A 22,310-nucleotide genomic window follows, 5' to 3' on the forward strand; every position below is an offset into this window, starting at 1 on the left:
CAGCTTTGTTTTTCCTTTTCAACAATTCCTTGGTGATTCAGGGCCTTTTCTGGTTCCACACAAATTTAAGGCCTGTTTGTTCTAGTTCTTTGAAAAATGTCATTGGTATTTTGATCGGGATGGCATTGGAAGTGTAGATTGCTCTGGGTAGGCATTTTAACTATGTTAACTATGTTAATTCTTCCGATCCATGAGCATGGGATATTTTCCATCTTTTTGTGTCTTCTTCAATGTCTTTCAAGAGTGATTTGTAGTTTCTAGAATATAGATCCTTTACCTCTCTGGTTAACTTAATTCTGAGATAACCTATGCTTTTTGTTGCTATTGTAAATGAAATGGAGTCCCTAATTTCCCTTTCTTCGGTCTCATTGTTCGTGTATAGAAATGCAACTGATTTCTGAGCATTGATTTTTGTATCCCGCCACATTACTGAATTGCTCTATAAGTTCTAGTAGTTTGGGGTGGAGTCTTTTGGGTTTTCTATGTAGAGTATCATGTCATCTGCAAAGAGAGACAGTTTGACTTCTTCTTTGCCGATTCGAATACCTTTTATCCCTTTTGTTGTCTGATTGCTGTTGCAAGGACTTCTAGTACTATGTTGAATAATAATGGCGAGAGTGGGCATCCTTGTCATTCCCTAAAGTGGTTAAGTTTTAATTTTGTGTGTATACTTGTTTATACACATATGTACACGTTACAAATGGTGCTGAAGCGGTTTGCTTTCAGTGGTCTATTTCAGGCAAAGGTCAGAATTAACAATGTTGACATAGGTAAATACTGGGGTAGAAGTTGGGAATTTAAATTTTTTTTTTTTTAAAGATTGTATTTATTTATTCGACAGAGATAGAGACAGCCAGCGAGAGAGGGAACACAGCAGGGGGAGTGGGAGAGGAAGAAGCAGGCTCACAGCAGAGGAGCCTGATGTGGGGCTCGATCCCACAACGCCAGGATCACGCCCTGAGCCGAAGGCAGACGCTTAACCGCTGTGCCACCCAGGCGCCCCTGGGAATTTAAAATTTTAAGACAAGGTTGTTTTTCAATTTTAGGCTGCTCTGCAAGAAGGTTAAGTTAAAAATAAGTATATTTTCTATCTTTAGAAAGTAACATGTATTATACACGCTCACGTGTAGATTTTGTTTGATTTGGCAAATACAGATGAGAGTATAATTTGGAAAGAGAAGAACATGATGATATCAGACAAAATAACCACAAAAATATACCTTTGGGCAACAGTTTTCTAAAATACCTAGAGCCAGATTCTTCTTTCTAAATACACCACTGAATGTGGTATAAACAGCCTTCCGCTGATCTCTGGTACAGATAGGTTTGGAAAACATGTTCTTCATCAACACTCACCTCTTATCAATGAGGTTAAAGGTTCAGAAAAAAATTTTTTTCCTAGAGTTTTATTTTTTTGGTGCTTATTTATGTGCCAGTCTTTTCCAACACGTATTTAAGGTACTTTATCAGAATATGTACACTATAAGAAGGTAACATGAGTAGGGAAATCAGGACAAAAAAAACCAATGTTTTGAAAAGGAAGAAACTTGGGGTGAAGTTAACACAAACAGTGTTGGAGGTTCTGTTCATTTGCTGAACGAGGGTCACAAATTTGTCTAAATATTGTGATGTACGACTTGAGGAGAAAACATTATTTGTGTTCTCAGTGTTAGAGTAAAATTAAGCCAGTGACTCCTGGAGAGCCCAACTCTTTCTCTAAGGGAGACCAGAGGGAATTTTCCCTTTTGTCATCAGAAAGGGACCTGTAGAGTCTAGGGTGCTCCGTGGGGTCAAAAAGCTGTATCTTTTACTATCCCTTGAGTAGTCAGGTGATTTCAGGCTGAAGAGCAGTGTAGTCAAAATAGTTTTACTAGAAGGAAAAAGCAGTCCAGGAACAATATTCCTGTGATTTGATTTATCCAAAATTGGATTTCAAGTTATCCAGGAACGGAGATCAGCACAGACATTAGGCAAATATCAATAATTATCATTTCTTTAAGATTCTAATAATTGTTGAGGAGGTTGTGACATCAAGTGCTCCCTGTATTTCCTGACAGGTGCCTGGAGTATATCACTTATGTATTGTCAATGAGTTTGGACCCACATGACATGCCTTTGCCATTTGATAAGCTGGGGTCAATGATATATAGCGATGGAAAGCCTAATGGGGGCCACTGTCTGTCTTATATGAGAGAGTATGTGTGTATGCATATGTATATGTATATACAGAGATGATTATATTTGTCTGCATATACACACATATAGATGTATCTAAGAATTTGTTTTTTTGATAAATCTGGTACTTAAAATCCATGGGGAAAGGTAGGCTGGTTAACAGATGTGATTGAGGAATTTGCTNGGGCCTTTTCTGGTTCCATACAAATTTAAGGACTATTTGTTCCAGTTCTTTGAAAAATGTCCTCGGTATTTTGATCGGGATAGCATTGAAAGTGTAGATTGCTCTGGGTAGTATGGACATTTTAACTATGTTAATTCTTCCAATCCATGAGCATGGAATATTTTTCCATCTTTTTATGTCTTCCTCAATATCTTTCAAAAGTGATCTATAGTTTCTAGCATATAGGTCCTTTACGTCTCTGGTTAAGTTAATTCCAAGGTAACGCATGGTTTTTGGTGTTATTGTAAATGGGATGGATTCCCTAATTTCTCTTTCTTCAGTCTCGTTATTCGTGTATAGAAATGCAACTGATTTCTGGGCATTGATTTTGTATCCTGCCACCTTACTGAATTGTTCTATAACTTCTAATAGTTTGGGAGTGGATTCCTTTGGGTTTTCCATATAGAGTATCATGTCATCTGCAAAGAGAGACAGTTTGACTTCTTCTTTGCCGATTCGAATACCTTTTATCCCTTTTGTTGTCTGATTGCTGTTGCAAGGACTTCTAGTACTATGTTGAATAATAATGGCGAGAGTGGGCATCCTTGTCATTCCCTAAAGTGGTTAAGTTTTAATTTTGTGTGTATACTTGTTTATACACATATGTACACGTTACAAATGGTGCTGAAGCGGTTTGCTTTCAGTGGTCTATTTCAGGCAAAGGTCAGAATTAACAATGTTGACATAGGTAAATACTGGGGTAGAAGTTGGGAATTTAAATTTTTTTTTTTTTAAAGATTGTATTTATTTATTCGACAGAGATAGAGACAGCCAGCGAGAGAGGGAACACAGCAGGGGGAGTGGGAGAGGAAGAAGCAGGCTCACAGCAGAGGAGCCTGATGTGGGGCTCGATCCCACAACGCCAGGATCACGCCCTGAGCCGAAGGCAGACGCTTAACCGCTGTGCCACCCAGGCGCCCCTGGGAATTTAAAATTTTAAGACAAGGTTGTTTTTCAATTTTAGGCTGCTCTGCAAGAAGGTTAAGTTAAAAATAAGTATATTTTCTATCTTTAGAAAGTAACATGTATTATACACGCTCACGTGTAGATTTTGTTTGATTTGGCAAATACAGATGAGAGTATAATTTGGAAAGAGAAGAACATGATGATATCAGACAAAATAACCACAAAAATATACCTTTGGGCAACAGTTTTCTAAAATACCTAGAGCCAGATTCTTCTTTCTAAATACACCACTGAATGTGGTATAAACAGCCTTCCGCTGATCTCTGGTACAGATAGGTTTGGAAAACATGTTCTTCATCAACACTCACCTCTTATCAATGAGGTTAAAGGTTCAGAAAAAAATTTTTTTCCTAGAGTTTTATTTTTTTGGTGCTTATTTATGTGCCAGTCTTTTCCAACACGTATTTAAGGTACTTTATCAGAATATGTACACTATAAGAAGGTAACATGAGTAGGGAAATCAGGACAAAAAAAACCAATGTTTTGAAAAGGAAGAAACTTGGGGTGAAGTTAACACAAACAGTGTTGGAGGTTCTGTTCATTTGCTGAACGAGGGTCACAAATTTGTCTAAATATTGTGATGTACGACTTGAGGAGAAAACATTATTTGTGTTCTCAGTGTTAGAGTAAAATTAAGCCAGTGACTCCTGGAGAGCCCAACTCTTTCTCTAAGGGAGACCAGAGGGAATTTTCCCTTTTGTCATCAGAAAGGGACCTGTAGAGTCTAGGGTGCTCCGTGGGGTCAAAAAGCTGTATCTTTTACTATCCCTTGAGTAGTCAGGTGATTTCAGGCTGAAGAGCAGTGTAGTCAAAATAGTTTTACTAGAAGGAAAAAGCAGTCCAGGAACAATATTCCTGTGATTTGATTTATCCAAAATTGGATTTCAAGTTATCCAGGAACGGAGATCAGCACAGACATTAGGCAAATATCAATAATTATCATTTCTTTAAGATTCTAATAATTGTTGAGGAGGTTGTGACATCAAGTGCTCCCTGTATTTCCTGACAGGTGCCTGGAGTATATCACTTATGTATTGTCAATGAGTTTGGACCCACATGACATGCCTTTGCCATTTGATAAGCTGGGGTCAATGATATATAGCGATGGAAAGCCTAATGGGGGCCACTGTCTGTCTTATATGAGAGAGTATGTGTGTATGCATATGTATATGTATATACAGAGATGATTATATTTGTCTGCATATACACACATATAGATGTATCTAAGAATTTGTTTTTTTGATAAATCTGGTACTTAAAATCCATGGGGAAAGGTAGGCTGGTTAACAGATGTGATTGAGGAATTTGCTCTCAGTTTGGCCAGAAATAAATGTAGATTTTTAGCTTACTAGGTATATAAAATATAGATGGATTAAAATTTCATGTAAGGGGCGCCTGGGTGGCACAGCGGTTAAGCATCTGCCTTCGGCTCAGGGCGTGATCCCAGCGTTATGGGATCGAGCCCCACATCAGGCTCCTCTGCTATGAGCCTGCTTCTTCCTCTCCCACTCCCCCTGCTTGTGTTCCCCCTCTCTCTGGCTGTCTCTATCTCTGTCGGATAAATAAAAAATAAAATCTTTAAAAAAATTTTTTCATGTAACAAAATTATAAATATTTAGAGGAAAATATAAAATAATTGTATATAGCCTTGCAAAGGGGAAAGATTCTGAGAGCAGTCATGAAGTCTACATACTATAAAAGAATAATTTGAAATATTTATGCAAAACCAAGAAGAAACAATGAAGCAAACTTTGGTAAGGCCCAAATTATAGTAAACATTTAAAAGTCATTATAAATAAAGTTAGAAGAGAAGTGACAGGCACAAAATGTATTTTTAACATTTGACCAATAAAAGAAGTATTTGTGACTTTTAAAGAATGTTAACATATTGAGGGTAACAACAAAATAGAAAAATCAGTAAACAGCATTTTTTTTTTCTTTTTGAATTCAAAGAATTTGAAGCAACTATTTTTCTCTTTTGAGGGGTAGGACTTTTCACAAAGTTTCAATAAATTATACTAAATTCTGCGAAAGATGTAGAGAAAGAAGCCTCATATTTCTGGAAAGCAGTTTGGCAAATATGTATCATGAAACTTCAACATTACATACGTGCTGACCTAGCAAATATTCGTAGAGAAATTGTGCCTGAAAATATACTGGAGATAAATACAAAGATATATAATCAAAGATTATTTACCAAAACGTTATTCTTAGACCAGATTTCTGGGAAAAGCCCACGTGTCCAATTGAAGAGCATTGTTAAACAATGATGATTTAATGACTCATGGAGATACTGTAAAGCTATTAAAATTGTGTTTTCAGGCACTAATGATGTAGGGAAAAATCCATGCTATAAAGTAAAATGAAAAAGTAGGATATAAAATTATATAAGATAAATATATATTAAAAAAACCCCAAAATACATATGCCATATATATTTTATACACAGGTATATATAAGAGATATAAATATACGAATCTTATTTAAGTTAATATTTTGGTGTTATACGAGATCTCTATATTTTAAAACATATTTTTCAATACTTTTGAAATTTTCAATAATCATATTTCAGCAACATAATTTTTAAAATATTTAAACAAAACATAACCCAGTTAATTTACATATAGTAAACAAACTTGTATTTTCCAATGAAAGAAAAGCATAAAAATGTTTGTGGAAATTCAGACCTAAGATGCAGTTTGAAACTTTCCAGACTCTTATTCAAAATGCAGTTACAATATTATTAAATAAAATAAAGGTGTTAGTAATCAGCGCGATAGTAGCGGACCTGTTTGAGCTAGAATTCCATTACATAATTTATGAGACCTGGAGCTCCTCTTACCCTGGGGTGATGATACTTCTGCCGTAGTATTTTTGTGAAGAGTCAATTAGATTCATCTAGAACGTGGTAAGTGCTTGGTAATTTTATCTCCTCATCTTTTTTCTCCTTGTCCTCTAAACACAGAGACCAGATGTGAAAACAGTTATTTATTGTTTTTTCCTAGCACTTTTAAGGTATTGGAAGTTTTCCTACATGAAATCAGTGTCCTGTTCTTGGTGATGAGAGCAGGGCACAGCAGGGAGAGAGTAAATCACACATGAGGACGTTTGTCTCAAGGACGAAGTTCCGGGGGTTTGCCTCGGGTTCCGAGTCTGGTTGTTCACAGCTGAAACTGTTGTTTTTGGCCAACACCACTGCCATACCAATTATTTCATATAACCCCTGCTTCTTGCTCTGGTTTGGATACTTCGCTTACTGGAATTTAATCATACCGGCAGAGGCAAATCGAGAGGCATACACACAGCTTCAACACCCAAAATCTTGGGCCAGTTATTCTGGTTATCCGGTGGTCTGGAAACCAATACAAATGTCGAAGCGGTATATCATGGCCTCTATTTTGGTTTACTTCTTTAAACATTCTAAGAATCCTTACAATCCAACATCTGTAGCTATAAAACAGTATCCTGTCTCACCTACAATAAGACTGAAACATCATAAGAATGTGTACTTTGAACTGGTCACATTCTTTCCCAGAGACGGTGGTTTTTGGTAGTGAGCTGGACGTGCCTGGGAAGACTGGCCTTAACTAGCACTTTGATTCCTGATCCTGGGAAGATTTTGAAGAGTTTCGGCTCTTGAATCTCCTTCCACATCCCATCTCCAGAAAAGCCTGGGTAATTCTCTGGGAAAGGGTTTAACAGCCAACAGACGGATGTGCAAGCCCGGCCTGGTACACAGCAAACCCAGTTGCCATGCCCTGCCATGCTTTTCACCATGCTGCATTTGTAAGTGTGAACTCATCTGAGTCAGCCTTCCAAATAATGAGAGCTCTCCTGAGAGAGAATGGCTCTTTGGCAGATGCAGGCTTTTTGTTCAGACATCTATTCCTGCAGAGACTGCAGAATCACTTGTTTGTGTCATTGGACACAGACTAGGTGACCTTCATTATCCTTTAACACAATGAGAATCTAACATTTCCTCTTTTTTTCTTCCTTTTTCCTAACCCCACCCAATCCGCGTGTGTGCCTTACCATCATGGTAAATAAAATGGAAAGGACGATGAAAAAATTTGCTCTTATGCAACGGAACTTACAGGGAGCAACTGAATGACTTGTGGGACCACACTGAGCTGGCCTACTTGCAGTTAAGCATGTTTGAAGAACTCAAGAAACAAGAAAATACTCCTATCCCCCTGAGGCTAGAGTGTCTAAAAGAAGATGTTCAGTGACAACAGGAAAGAAAAAAAGGAACTTCAGCATAAATATGCTCATTTGCTGCTGAAGAAAAAGACATTAAAGTCAAAACGCTGAAGCATAGTTTATATTCCATCACGGGATGAATTAATTGCTGGCAATAGTGACTCAGTATCCTACCCTCTCTTGGTCATTTGAGATAAAATAATGACACTGACATTACTGTAATTCTTTTAAGTTGTTGTAATCATATGACCCATGTAGGAAATAATTATACTATATTCTAGAGGATTTGATGACTAGAATAGTTATATAATAGATGTCATTTCTCTGAAACATGGAAGCTTTTTTAAAAAAACTGCATTATAAATCTTAGGAATTAATAGATTCTTCTTCAATCTAAAACCAACAACTGCTGAAATAATGATTACACATTCAAAATACTATTCTGTCCATTTTCCCCTGAATATGACTGCAGACTTATTTTCTTTATGATCAAAGAGGCAGATAAATGTGTCCATTCACAGGTGCTGCACCAGGACCGACCTTGTGGGGGAGGAAAACTGCCTTAGCTACACCCTCATCTCGTCTTGCACTGTAATTCTCTCTGATCCCTTTGGTTTCCATTTCTCTGTATTACCCTCCCTCGTTCCTGCGTCTGGCCAATCTTATTATTGCTCTAAGGACCCGTGAGTGGTTAGCTAACCTGTAACACTGGCAGAGGCCATGGAGCTCCTCCATTATGTGTGCAGTGTGGGACACCTGGGCACAGGCTCAGTGCTTCTTGAGCGACTTGGAAATGGCCTGCTGGACACAATGCATGAAGCCGTTCTTTTACTGACCTCTATTGGGGTTAGTAAAAGGTCAGCTTCTAGGGACTGAGAGTGGTGTGGAAGGACAAGAGTGTTTAGATGTACTTTAAACTCCCAGGATATAATATGCTATGTCCACCTCCAGCCTCCACACACCCACTGCTTACACCTAAGACAATTTTTTCTAAGCCCAAAGTGGTTTATGACAATTTTTTTTGTTTGCAGGTTTGGTGTTTAAAGAGGAGTAGATGTATTTAAGAGGCATATTTAGTGCTGGTGAAAGCTCCGCTTCCTATGTTTAGAGCTTTACCTTTATAACAAGAAAACCACTGACTTCCCTTGATATTTCATGGTCGGAATTTGAAGTAATGTATATTACTATTTTTGTATCTGGACAATGTGATTACATATGTGAACGGTGAACAAAAAATATTCTTTGATCTGTAAATAGGACCTCAACACAGTATTTTGTAGCCATTGCAAAAGGTTAACGTTGTCATCAGGCTATATCCTTTGTTTTTTATTGATTTCTTTTGTTTATTTAGTTCTTTGTGATATAACCTGCAGTTATAATTAAATGACGTAAGCCTGTCTATTTGACTTTCTTTTTAACTTCTATATCTTTTTAACATTACTCAGGAACTAGTCTCCCACCTCATATTCCCTTGGTCCAAAAAATGGTATTTCCAGTTTTCCAGTAGATTAAGCTTAAAGCTTTGGAGTCATTTCTATTTTCAGTCATACCTCACATCCGATTAACAAGAAGTTAGCTGGATACATCCAGAATTTGGCTACTTCTTATTATCTTAATTGCTGCCATCCACCAACTTTTGCCTGCATTATTACAATAACCTCTTATCTGATCTCTTTGCACCTTTACACACTGGCCATTGGCCAGAGTGAACTTTCAAATCATGTAACTCCTTTACGCCTACCTTCCAATAACTTCCAACTTCACTCAGTGTCAATTCCCAAGGTTCTTGCCAAGATCTATAAAGCCCTTTATCCTCTGGCCTCTTGTTACTCTCTGACCTCATTTCCTGTGAATCTTCCCAGCTCACTCTGCTCCTGACACTGGGGCCTCCCTGCCTTTTCTGAGATACTCAAGTCTCTTGCTCTAAGGGCTTCCTGTGCCAGGAATGAGCTTCCTTTGGATACTTGCATGGCTTCATCCCTTACTTTTGTTAGGTTTCTGTTCAAATATCACCTTCTCCATGAGGCCATCCTCAACTACCCTTCATGAACTAGGATCCTATACTCCACACCTGGCAGTCCCGACTTCCTTATCCTGCTGTAGTCTGTTAGCTCCATCATCGTAGAGATGTTTTGATCTCCAATACCTAGAGCAGTGACCACGACATAGTAGCTGCTTCATGACTGTTTTTTGAATGAGTTCATCTCTCATAATTCTGTCATGGGGTAGTAGACCAAACCTTGAACAAGCAACCAAAAAAACTTAGTTCCATGTAGATCTGCCACTAGCTAGGTACATTTCCCATTGTAAGTGCTTAACTTTTCCGTATCTCAGGTTCCTAAGTATTGAAACACAGTTCATTGAATTAGATAATTTCAAAGGCTCCTCTTCTACGTAGTATTGTGTGAAGTACTTAAGATCTCACTTATCTATTCATTGTATATTTTCTGTACAAGTCCATTTCTCATTAATATATGACCCAATGTAGATGAGCAAGTAGTCACCATTTGTCATACATATACTGCTCCTTCTCCCACAATATCACTCTGTAACACAATCCCCAGTCCTAGTTTCTGTTATTTTCCTACCTCTTGGACCCATTGCAAATAAAATGTAAAACATTTTGTGTAGGTTGGACAAGTACATGGCTTTGGTTCTGCCCTCTCTGTGGCAGACATCACTGATTGATTATAAAATATTTCCCTCTAGGGTAGGACTGTTTCAAGGAATCCTCTTAGTCTTCTAGGAGAGGTAACATTTATTAGAGTTTATACTGGAGGCATATCCTGTTACTAATCCCACTTTTGGAGTATCCATGAGCTTAGAAATAAGTTGAGACAAAGGGGATCTCATACACTTTCTCCAACCTTTTTCTCTTGGTTCCCTCCTGTTCATCCTTCCAAGCTCAGTGTAGATGCCACTTTTCCTGGGAATTTTCCCCCTAATCCAAGACTGTGCTAGGTGCTTCCTCTGATATGATTACATAATTTTCTCAATTATCATCCTATAATCTCTTTTTAGTTTAACTTGCCTACATTGCCCACCTGACTGTATTCTCTAGAAGTTACAGACCATATCTCTTCTGCTCTCCGATGCATATCTAGAACCAAGAGCTGGGCCTGACACTTAGTAGGGATGCAATAAATATTTGCTAAATGAATAATAAAGGAATGAATGGATGAATGGCTCCAAGGGCAGAATCCTTGGCACTGCTGTCATACCTAGCATATCTCTTTTGGGTAAGATATCTTTCATATATGGTAAAAACATAGCTCTCTTTTGTTTAAATCCCCAAATTTGGACACCTGTCAGAATTTTTGGGTTACTTACTCTTGTAGAATAATTAAGGAACCTGGGTAGTAAGAGTTTGTGCTATTTAGATCAATTTGATAAACTAATACCTTGGGGAAATATTCTTTTAAAATCTGTTCTGTTGAATCTAGTCCCATGAGATTTGACTAAAAAGGGCTCCATGGTTCAATATGTTTGGAAAACACTGCTCATTAGCCTTTCCTCTTGGAGTTTTGCCACAGACATGGGCATATTGGAGGCACTGAATCATTCAATAAAGAACTCTATTGAATTTTTTTTTTGAGACCCAATTTCTCAATTCTTTTTGACCTAAGAATATTACTCAACATTATACATATAGAAATATGTACATAGACACCCTACTGAGCTAGTGTTCCTTTGGACATGGTCTAAGAAGTATAGGTGTATGCAAATAGGGGCCATTGAATAGCTTTAGAGACTAACTGTCACATGGTAGTAAGCTGGATGGATTTGAAAGAGGTAAAAGCAGTAGAGAGGCTGTTGAGAAATCTGGACCAAAGAGGATGAGACCTGTAACCAAAGATCTCAAAGTGGCAATGAGGAATGAAAATATTTGTACAAGAAATTGATCTCATTACTGAATGGCCTCTTTTGAGACTAGCTAAGGTGGTTAGGGAATCAGGGCTCTGTAGTGCTTTCCTTCTTTTGCAGTTCAAAGGGAAGATCTTGACTTTGCTTTCAAACCATTGTGGTTCCTTAACCAGCCCAGTGTCTATCATTATTTAATGCATGGATGATGCCCTACTGTATTTATATTCATGTTAAAAATCAAGACAATTACAGCTACTTGTAATTTATTATTCTCAAAGCATGTACTCATTTTTTTTAAACTAGTTTTTTTTTTGAACTATCATCTACAAATGCTTATTCCTAGGCCTTTCCTTCCAAGTCTTTCCCTGTTAAGTGTGTGCATGCATCTGTGCGTGTGTGCGTGTGTGTGTGTGTTCATTTTCTTGGGCTGCTGTAGCAGAGCACCACAAACTGGGTGGCTTAAAACAAAAATTTATTCTCCCATAGTTCAGGAGGCTGGAGGTCTGAAATCAAGGTGTCAGCAGGGCCATATTCCCTCTGAGATTAGCTAGAATCCTTCCTTGTCTCTCCCTAGTTTCTGGTTGTAGCATCAGTCCTTGCTGTTCCTTGGCTTGCAGCTGTCATCAGATGGCCTTCTCCTTGTATGTCTCTATCTCTGTGTCCAAATCCCCCTACCTTTTTTTTTTTTTTTTTTTAAAAACACCAGGCATTTTGGGTTNAGAACACCAGTCATGTTGGATTAAGGGTCTGCTGTCCTCCAGTATAGCTTCATCTTACCTAAATCCATCTGTAATGAGCTTATTTCTAGATAACGTCAGGTCACGTTCTGATATACTGGGAATTAGGGCTTCAACATATCTCTTTTGGGGACAAAAAACCTCTGTGTGTGTGTGTGTGTGTGTGTGTGTGTGTGTGTGTGTGTAATATGCCAACATATAATGCAAAGAAGTTTCTTTTCAATTTTACTAGTAGTTTTTCTGATACCTGCTTACATGAAATGAGCTGTTTACCCTTTCTCTACAAAAGATGGACAAAGCCAGGTATGAGAAGGCAGAATTTGTCATGCCTGCTCTTCATGCTGCAAACCAATTATTGGGCTACCTAGGTCTTTTCATTCATAACACATTGTCTCAAATCAGCATTTGTAATGCAACACTAATTTTAAAAGGTAATTCTGCCTAATGTATTCTCCTTGGTCTAGCATTTCTTTATATTTCAACTCCCCTCCCTTTTTTCTAATCCAAATATATTTTCTTTCAGGTTATTTCACTAAGCGATTCTGAGCTAATTTTGTTACTTTTTGATGGTAGAAGGCTAGGCAGGGTGGCCTTTCTGAAAGCCACGCTGTACCGACTTCTCCTGGTTCATAAATATTAATAATGTGTTACTGTGCTTGTGTGTGCTAAAACATTGTTGTGGAGATTGTACAAGAAAGGCATTTTATAATTTCATGCAGACTTGGAATAGCAAGAAAATGGGGCAATGACATTTGGGGGAGCACAGTGTCTAAATGTTAATATTGTACACTGCTTACTATGAATAGGAATTTTTCTTCTTCTGTTGCTAATATTGCCAGATGCATGAGAGTGTTTTCTTTTTCAATTTGCACTTTATTCCTTTATAGCTATTTTGTTCTTTATAGTAGTTATAAAAGAAAAGTGGGATAGTATTTTGAACAAAGGAGGTGGGATTGTGAAGGGCACAGTTGTTACTGAGCTCTCCTCAACATTTGATGAACATTCCAATTCAGAATAAAAGGACTTGGATACTCACTTTCTAAGAGACTCTCTGTGACCAGACTATCATTCTTAAGAAATGGATTGAACCTTCTTAGTAGCATCTCATAAAAAATTTAGTTAGCTATAAATGTTTAAGGCTGTTGCAGCTGAAATCATTTGCCTTCTGGGGGGGGAAAAAAGAGGCTGTTTCTGTTAAGTGTTTTGTTTTCTCTTCTTTTTTCTTTTATATATTAGGCAATGCAAACCCTGTTAATTAACTGTGCCACTGAGGTGTTTAGATGAACAGACCAAACCCACACACAGGACTCAAGAGAGAAATGAGGAAATGTTTGAGATGCCTCATTTTTATGAAAGGAAATGCCTTATTATTATTTTTGATTTTATGTAATTTTATTTTGGAAGCTAATTTTAATTTTGTCTATAGCAGACAGTATTCTGTTTTGACTTTTCTAAAGAACTTATCAAATAAGACTTGAGTTGTGTTATTATGTTACAAGAAAATAGAGAAATTTCCTGGTTGATATGCAAGCCACCAAAACATGGGGTTGAATGATATTTTCTATAATTCTTACGATTTTTAAATGTGAAAAAAATGATAGGAAAGAATGAAAAGACAACGCTTAAGCGAATTGCCAGGGACTTGTTTCATTACTAACAAAAACCTGCCAAGTTCGCCAACTTGCGAATAGGTCTCTCTTGTCCATGAGGGTAAACCGGAAATTTGAATTTTGCGTGTGTGTGCGTGTGTGTCAGAGAGAGAAAAAGACAGACACACAGAGTAGGGCCCTGAGGTTAGCAAGTGTAGGAAAGAGAATGGTAGATTAGGTCCGAGGACTGATGAGTGCCATATTTGCTATAAGGTTTTGAAGGTCAAGGTAGGAACTCTAGACTCTGGATGTTCCTGTGAGTGAGATGGGAAGTGTTTTGAGTAATAACTTCTAATTAAAGAACTTTGTGACTGTTGTGGGAGGAAAAAAAGACAATAGGGGGACAAGAACGGAAACAGGGAGACTAGTTCAGAAGCTGCTGCAGAAGTTCAGTTGCCTGGTAGTGACCCGCCCCACAGTGATGGGAGTGGAGGGGTTGAAAAATGGTCAGATTCCAGTTGGTTGAGGAATGTGAGAAAAAGGCTTCAAGGATTTTGGCCTGAGCAACTGGAGGAATAAATAGACTTTTCTTCTATAGAGATGGGAAGCTTGGGGGAGGATCAGGTTTGGGAAATTTCCTACACCTCTTTCCCTTGCTTATTTTTCTCTGATCATGCTGTTTTCTCTACTCTTTCTAGAACGTATTAGGCATGCTCCCACCTCTGAGGGTACACACTCCCAGCGTTAGTAGATAACACGGTAGAGGTTTATTTCTTGCCCAAGTCAGGGGAAAGATGAGATTACATGTAGACAACAGCTCATCTTTAAGTGGTAATTTGGGTGCCTTGGATCCTTGCATCTGGTGGCTTTACTCTCTTCTATAAGCGAGAGGAGAAAGAACATGAGACCTTGCTTCCTGGGAGATTTCCACAGGAAGGCCTATACTTCTATCCCCATGCCATTAGCCAGAACTCAGTAGCATGGCCTCTCTTAACTGGTAGTGAGGCTGGCAAAAGAAAAAGAGACAGGATCTATGAATTTCTGCTGCATTTTATAATCTAGTTAAATCATCTACTCAACTATCAATTTATTACTTCTCCCTGGACATAGAACCCACTCACCAAATGGAGACAGTCCAAAGTCCCATCCCTGCATTGAGCTCAAGGAACAGTATCTCATGGTAATACGCAGTCCTCCTTATCAGTATTGGGTGTGGCTTCTTACAACCTTGTAACTTTTGAATTGAAAAAGACAAATTACCTTCTCCTATCCCCAGCGAATAGTGAGGAAAGAGAGGGCAAGTCTAATAAAAATGCCTGCTAGGAAAAGGGAAGAGTGGGAGGCATAGGGCATTGACTGGTACATGGCAAGAATAACATCCTGCTGAAAGGTGGGAAGCCTCCTTTATTATTGTTCTCCTTGATTCCACCCTTTGTATCTCTAGTGCTTTGAATTGTGCTTATCATATATGTTCTAGAGTTGAACGAGTTAATGAATGCACTATAACTGCACATAGTAAGACTACATAATAGCTACTGCTGTCATCATCATCATCATCACAGCAAACTTAAGTGCCAAGCTTCTTTGGGTTTGGCTGAAATTATATCGACTTAGTGTGTTAAGACTAGTCACTATCATGATCACAAGCTGTAGGTGGTAGTTTTTTTTCTATCGTTTAACGTGTGTGTGTGTGTGTGTGTGTGTGTGTGTGTGTGTCGAGAAGAAATTGCTTAATACATATTATTGTAAACAATTTATAGGGTAAATATGGGAGAAAATCTGAAGAGTCTATGGCTTGAATATGTTGGAGAATCTGTATTAAAGCTCTAGCAGATACTTTCTGTGCCTATAGCACAAAAACTCTATAGTTTTCCATCTTCCTAGAATAATAAAATTGTTAGAAAAAGCTCTGAGACTTTTTCTTTTTATGACTTCCAAACTTCAGGCTTCCATAGGAACATTGTAGCTTTGTAAAATTGGTGCTTTATCTTGGAAAAAGGCCTTGTTTTGGAGCTGAGGAATATTAAACTCTTATGTCTTCACTATGTGAATATACAAATTGAACAGAAGAGATGGACTACATTTTAGAAATTGTTGAAACATGTTGCTGAGATTCCTTTGAGCTTTGGTGATTTCTTGTGAGCCAATCCTATGTCAGTGTTGATGGACTAACTCTGGATAGAAAGGCCAGGTACTCACAGTGCAGAATAATACACCTGTGCACATGTTACTTTGGTAACATGTTTTATAATGGCATTCTGAGCCTCTTCTCTGAGCTTCATCTCAGACATGAAGAATGGGCAGTCAGCTGTGTGTTGCTTGTCCTGACCCTGTTCTATAATTAGTGAAGAGCCTCGAGCTATAGTCCAACATGTCTGGATAGGAACAAAAAACAATTAAATATCTTTTCTTTGTGGAGCACTGTCCTAGTCACTTTCATAAGCATTTTGTGGAATTTATTTCTTCCTCTAAAATGTCCTGGCCATTTTTTCTTAATCTCTTGGCTTCCCTTGGTTTCTCTATCTTCACTAGCGTGGTGGATCATAACAGCATAGCCCTACCCTGCACCCAATCAGATAGCTGAGAGGTTACTTTCATCTTGTTCCTATCAGCTTGATTTCCTGGGGATTTATCCCTGTTTCTGTTGTCCCCAAAGGTGGGATTACCGTGAAGTTGGTGAAGTTTAAGTTTCAGGGCTCCTCGCTTTCATGGACCCCTTCTAAGTCCATGGAGTTTGAATATTGTGTAAGGTGGTCTTTGCATGGTACTAAGTTAACTGAAATTCACACAAGTCCTTGCTTTGTACAACTATATTATTCCACAGTGTGAATACCTGTAGTGGTCATTTGTGGTATTTTCCTTGGCCTTTCCCTTGTAAAACAAGACAAACCAGAAAGTACTGAATCAAGCTGCTTTTATTCATTGAGTAGTGTTCTAAAGCAAGCTGGCTTTCTGGTCAATGACATCATGGGTTAGCAAATATTCTTTGGAATTTTCTAAGTTCTAAAAAAAAGTGGAAGCCGTTTTTAAAACAACATATTATCTGAAAGATAAATGTGAGGTTTTAAAGTAGGAATGAAAAGGAAGGGGCAGAATATGGCATGCTAACTTGATTTATGTTGTAACTGAATAAATGTTATTGCAGAATGGCTATCAGGTTTTTAAGAAATGAGGCAGAAAATGATGAAGAAAACTTCACCTTCAAGTAGTTTATAGTTGACAGAAAGAGGACGCTAAATACACACTCATAATTTTATGTGATGTTATTAGAATAGAGACATTTGAAGCTGCTGAGCAGCAAGTGGTTGAGCAAGGCTTGAAGGATGCCAAGAATAGAGGTGCTTTTCCCCCAAACACAGGGAACGGCCTGAGCCAACACATTTGATTCGGGTTCAGAGTGCTTTAAGTACTTAGCATGCTGAAGGACAGGATGTAGGAGGGGTGATGGCAAGGTGTGAAACTCAGTAGTTCAGATGTGGGTGACGTGATTTGCAAATAAAATTAAAATGCTATGTAAACCATTATCTTGGACAAGGTGACACTAGGACTTAGAGGAGACATCCCTATATTCCCTATGCTGAATTTGAGCTGATAGTAGAACAGACTGCTTTATCCAAAAAGTGTGGGGACTGTTCAACGTGATGGAAACATTATAGTCTTGAGCATGAGACAAAACTCAGCTGGAGCCCTGGCTCTGTTGTTTACAGTTGAGATCCTTTGGAGAATTACTCTCACTGAACTTCTGTTTCTTTATGTATAAATTGAGCCTTTGTGATGATACTTCTCATGCTTGTTGTAAGCATGACTGAGCTTATGTATATATACCCAGGATGTGATAGGTACTTAATAAATCCTAAATGGTATTGTTATTATTTATTATTACCATAAAAGGAAAGAAGTTACAAGACGAGAGAAGGATTTTTTTTTAAAAGATTTTATTTTTTTATTTGACAGAGATAGAGACAGCCAGCGAGAGAGGGAACACAGCAGGGGGAGTGGGAGAGGAAGCAGCAGGCTCCCAGCGGAGGAGCCTGATGCGGGGCTCGATCCCGTAACGCTGGGATCATGCCCTGAGCCGAAGGCAGATGCTTAACCGCTGTGCCATCCAGGTGCCCTGAGAGAAGGATGTTAAAGCATCATGGGAGCTGAAGGTTATTTGAAAGGTAAATTTCCAGCAGCCGACACAGCGTCAGGAGATTCTAGTAGCCAGCCAGCATGGAGACAGGACCACAGAGGACATTGTGTGCTGCCTCCCTGGACAATAACCACTTTGGTTGAAATTCTGTATTCTGTGTACCTTGACAAATCAGTGTAAACTTGGTTAAATCCTACAGGAGATCTTTTTTTTTCTCTGAACTAACCCTTATTACTTGGCACAACAGCTGAATGTGTAGGAGGAAAAGAAGAGAAGGGAAAATGCATTTTTGTTGTTGTTGTTTGAGGAGAACAAAAACAGCCCTAGGATAATGTTTAAATGCTTGTCCACCAACCAGAACCAGTCAGTGCAAACTTCCACAGGAAAAGACCCGCTGAAGCCTAGGCATAACTGCCGGGGACATATTAGTGCTTGCTTTCGGTTGAGACTATGTGAGCAATCCACTTTTCTTAAAGTTATCAAAAATGAATGACTGGGATGGAATTGGCCAAGCAGACAAAAGAGTTCAACCTTAGATGCAATGTTCACTCATTCAATTCTTGTTTGGTGTATGATAGCTGAATGTGAGCCAAAGTAGTTAAAGGCAGTCCCCACTGTTGATTTGGTGGAAGAAATACATTACAAATACATTCTCTCGTGTTACAAACAGGCTTGATGAAATAAGGGAAGTGTTGTCGAAGTGCTGGGGGGTTTCTGACAACTACCTGCGTTTGTATTCCTTTTTTTTTTTTAAAGATTTTATTTATTTATTCAACAGAGATAGAGACAGCCAGCGAGAGAGGGAACACAAGCAGGGGGAGTGGGAGAGGAAGAAGCAGGCTCATAGTGGAGGAGCCTGATGTGGGGCTCGATCCCGTAACACCGGGATCACGCCCTGAGCCGAAGGCAGACGTGCAACCGCTGTGCCACCCAGGCGCCCCTGCGTTTTTATTCCTGCTCTGTTCGTTGATGCTGCTGCGGTCAGATAAGTAAGGGACCACACAGTCTCCTGTGGTTTGCCAAATTTGGAAATGGAAATTCTTTTTCAGCTACTTAATTAGTTTAGGCAAGAGTGTCTCCTCCTCATTGACCAACATTTCCTGAGGGCACCTGTTCTGTGTAATGTGTAAGCACTGTCTCCTCTTCTGTTCTTCTCCTTAAATTTTTTTTTTCCTCCAAAGTTTAGGTACTTCTGCCAGATAGAGAAGGCTGAGGAGTCACAGAGCTATTTTTCTACTTGCCTTGACTTGTGTGTGTGTGTGTGTGTGTGAGAGTGATATTAGCCATTTTAATTACCTTTATTAGGGTTTCATTTCTTAAGCTATCATCTGGATTAAGATGAACTTCACTGGAATATCTAGTTGTGTAGTCTAAGATGAACATAGGACTATAGCTGGTTTCAAATACACGTCTTCTTGAAATCAAGATGTCTGGGTCTTTAGGGCTGAAATCTATCCAGGCTTCTTAACTGTGTGTATATTTACTATGTTAATTGCAGATACCTTCTTATACTAAAGGATGACTGACTTCTTAGGGGTAATCAAGGCATATATTACCCAGTCCTTTTGTTGCATTTATGGTTTTGAATTTAATATCATGTCCCAGCAATACATTGCAAGGTCAACTTTGACCCTACTTTTGTTGTCTTTTCCAAAAGCTTGCATAAAATAGGCTATCCTTCTACTGTGTGATATTTACACTTTTATAAGAAATTAAATTGCATTCTTACTATCCTGGTTCATTCTGTTAACATTCTGTCCATAGTAAAGTGGTTGCTCTTAGCTTTTATTGTTTTCCGAGCTTTATTTATTTATTTATTTTTAATGATTTTTTTATTATGTTAGTCACTATACAGTAAATCCCCGGCTTCTGATGTAAAGCTCGATGATTCATTAGTTGCGTATAACACCCAGTGCACCATGCAATACGAGCTTTATTTATAATAACAACAAATGCTTTTATAGTGCTCGGTGTGTGCCAGGCACCATTCTAAACACTTCATACCGTTAACTCATTTAATCTTCACAACAATCCTGTGGACACTATTAATTGTACACATTTCACAGATGAGGAAATTGAGGCTTAGAGAAGTAAAGTACCTTTTTTAAGGTTATGTGGTAAGTGGTGGAGCCAGTGTTTGAACCCATTCATGTGGCTCCCTCTCCGGATTCTGTGCCTTTAACCATTTCACATATTATCTCCTTAAATTAGCTTCCAGTTTCTTATTCCGATTTTGGAATGCACGTAACCATACAAGCAAACATAAATTTTTGTTTTTAAACTTGTAATATTGTTGCTGACCTTGAGCAGTTTTTAGCCTAAGACCTAGATTTTGGAACAGTGGATCATATGAGAAGAAAATAGAATAAAGGCCCTTTTATCTTCCATGGGACCAGCCCATGGCAAACTTGTGTAAGAGGTGAAGAATACCTTTGGCATCTTTCACCTTTCTTTCTCACTATTTGGCACTCCTCTTTTTTACTTTCATGCTATTTTTTGCTTCACTTTCAGTACCTCTAGCCTGTCCAATTCCTAAGAGTGTCCCAAGCTCTCAGTGTAGCTCACTTCAAATATATGTTAAACAGAAAGCAGCTTCCCTTCCTTCTGACCCTGTAATTCCTCTTCTCAGAATCCATCCTAAAACAATATTCTGAAATGCAAAGGTTTTTGCTTAAAGATGTTAATCACAGCTTTCTTTTCAGTAATAAAAAATTGGAAACTGCCTAAATGTGCAACATTGGATGAATGGTTAAGTAAATTATGGTAAATGGATGCAACGCAGGGTTATGCAACCATAAAAACTGTATTTATGAAGACTCTGAATGACGGGAAAAACACATAAGCTTAAATGTAAAGGAGCAAGTTTAAAGCAGTGTGATATCAACCCTAGAAAAATGCATATAAAGAAGAAAAGAAAAACCCAAATATTTGATGTTTATAGATTGGGATGTTAGTATTATAAAGTGGTATTTATAGTTTCCAGTTTTCTAATGTATCAGTCTTATAATCCAGAAAATAGGCAAATGTTCAATTGAAAAAAACCTCATTTACAATAAACTACCTGATTTTTTCTTAAGCCTCCTAGATGTATTGTCATTTTCAAAAATGATATTTGCCAATCCTAATATATCTTTAATTAGTAGGATTTCAAGCAGCCCAAGAAAATGAACCCCCAAATTGAGGAAGTTTAGAGGGAGGTAATTTGAAAGAGAGCAATTGAAATTGAATTTGTAAAGACAGCCCACTAAGCTTTTCTTGCGCTACACAATTTCTGTCCTTAATTTTTTTGGCTTTCATCTTTCTGTTAATAAGTTCATGTTTTGTTTTGTTATCTAGTATTTTTTGTTTTGTTTTTCACCGTGGAGGCAAGGACGCCAGTGCTGGAGAAAGGAGAGAAGATGTAGGGCAAGCATTACCTACCTGCCTCAGTGGTGGGGAGTATAAATGGATATCCAGTATAATTCAGTGTTTGCAGGTTAGGTGTTACTTTTACTCATTTGCAAGGAGCCTTTGCCAAACTTGTTTATTTCTTGCAGGAGACTCCAAGTCAGCAGTTGCTGAATTTCATGCCTCCCGCTGCGTAACGTATGAACATCGCACAGACGGGCCTTCAGTAGGATTGCTTCTTGACACACTGAGCTTCTCCACTTCACTTCCGTTCATTTCTTTCTGGACACAGGATGGATGGTTCTATTCTGTCACTGCCACCTTCTACCAGGACAAGCCATTTACTTTCCTGAAAGACTGTCTACAGCCAGAGAGTAGAAAGAGAGCATGGTCACTTTGTTTTTAAGTAGAGATTCCCAGGGGATGAAATCTCATCTCCTGAGCCTTGATTGATTATAGGAAAAGGAGAAGGAATGTGATGACTAGGGTCCAGGACCCATTTCCTAATCCAATTCCTACTGTCCCCCTGGTCAACCTCACATGGGAGTCGTTTTCATCCTGAGCTGTACTAGCAGAGGCTTCTGTGGAAAGCAAGAAGTGCCCTGCTTTCAGTGGAATTATTATTATTTCTGTATCAGGGAATACCGCACATGCATAGGAATGTTTTTGTAGTACAAATATGCAAATGCAAAATTGAATGTCTAAATCTTATGTCAGACACTGCTATACACACCCACACTCTTTACTTTGCTGTCTAGGATGGTGATGTGTGAAAGAGAGGTGAAATGTAAAAACTAAATGATTAGCAAGTAAATTATAATCTCAAGTACATTTAAAATTAAAAGTCATCAGTAGCGAGAACTAAGACCCTCTGAGTACTGATGCTGCCATCACCTGTAAGTAAACTCTGAATTATGTTTTCCTTTATTAAGAAAGAGCTGCTGTATAGAACAGGGCTTATTACAGCAAACCACAAGTGACCACCTAAATTTTTGTGCTGAAATGAATGCTACTGTACTAAATGAACATTGCCT

At 38.3% G+C, this 22,310-nt stretch overlaps 1 protein-coding gene across 1 annotated transcript in view; it reads left to right on the plus strand.

Moving 5' to 3' along the window:
- The window catches only part of LOC117797113 (pro-neuregulin-2, membrane-bound isoform-like), a 124,360-nt gene extending 102,545 nt beyond the window's left edge, over window positions 1–21,815 (plus strand). Inside the window, exon 4 of the mRNA XM_034647773.1 lies at window positions 21,426–21,815. Coding sequence (XP_034503664.1) covers window positions 21,426–21,682 — 257 coding nt within the window. The 3' untranslated portion in view covers window positions 21,683–21,815. The remainder of the gene's footprint in view (window positions 1–21,425) is intronic.
- The last annotated feature ends 495 nt before the right edge of the window (window positions 21,816–22,310 follow it).

This window comes from Ailuropoda melanoleuca, chromosome 18, assembly GCF_002007445.2.
Source record: "Ailuropoda melanoleuca isolate Jingjing chromosome 18, ASM200744v2, whole genome shotgun sequence".
NCBI classification, from domain to species: Eukaryota; Metazoa; Chordata; class Mammalia; order Carnivora; family Ursidae; genus Ailuropoda; species Ailuropoda melanoleuca.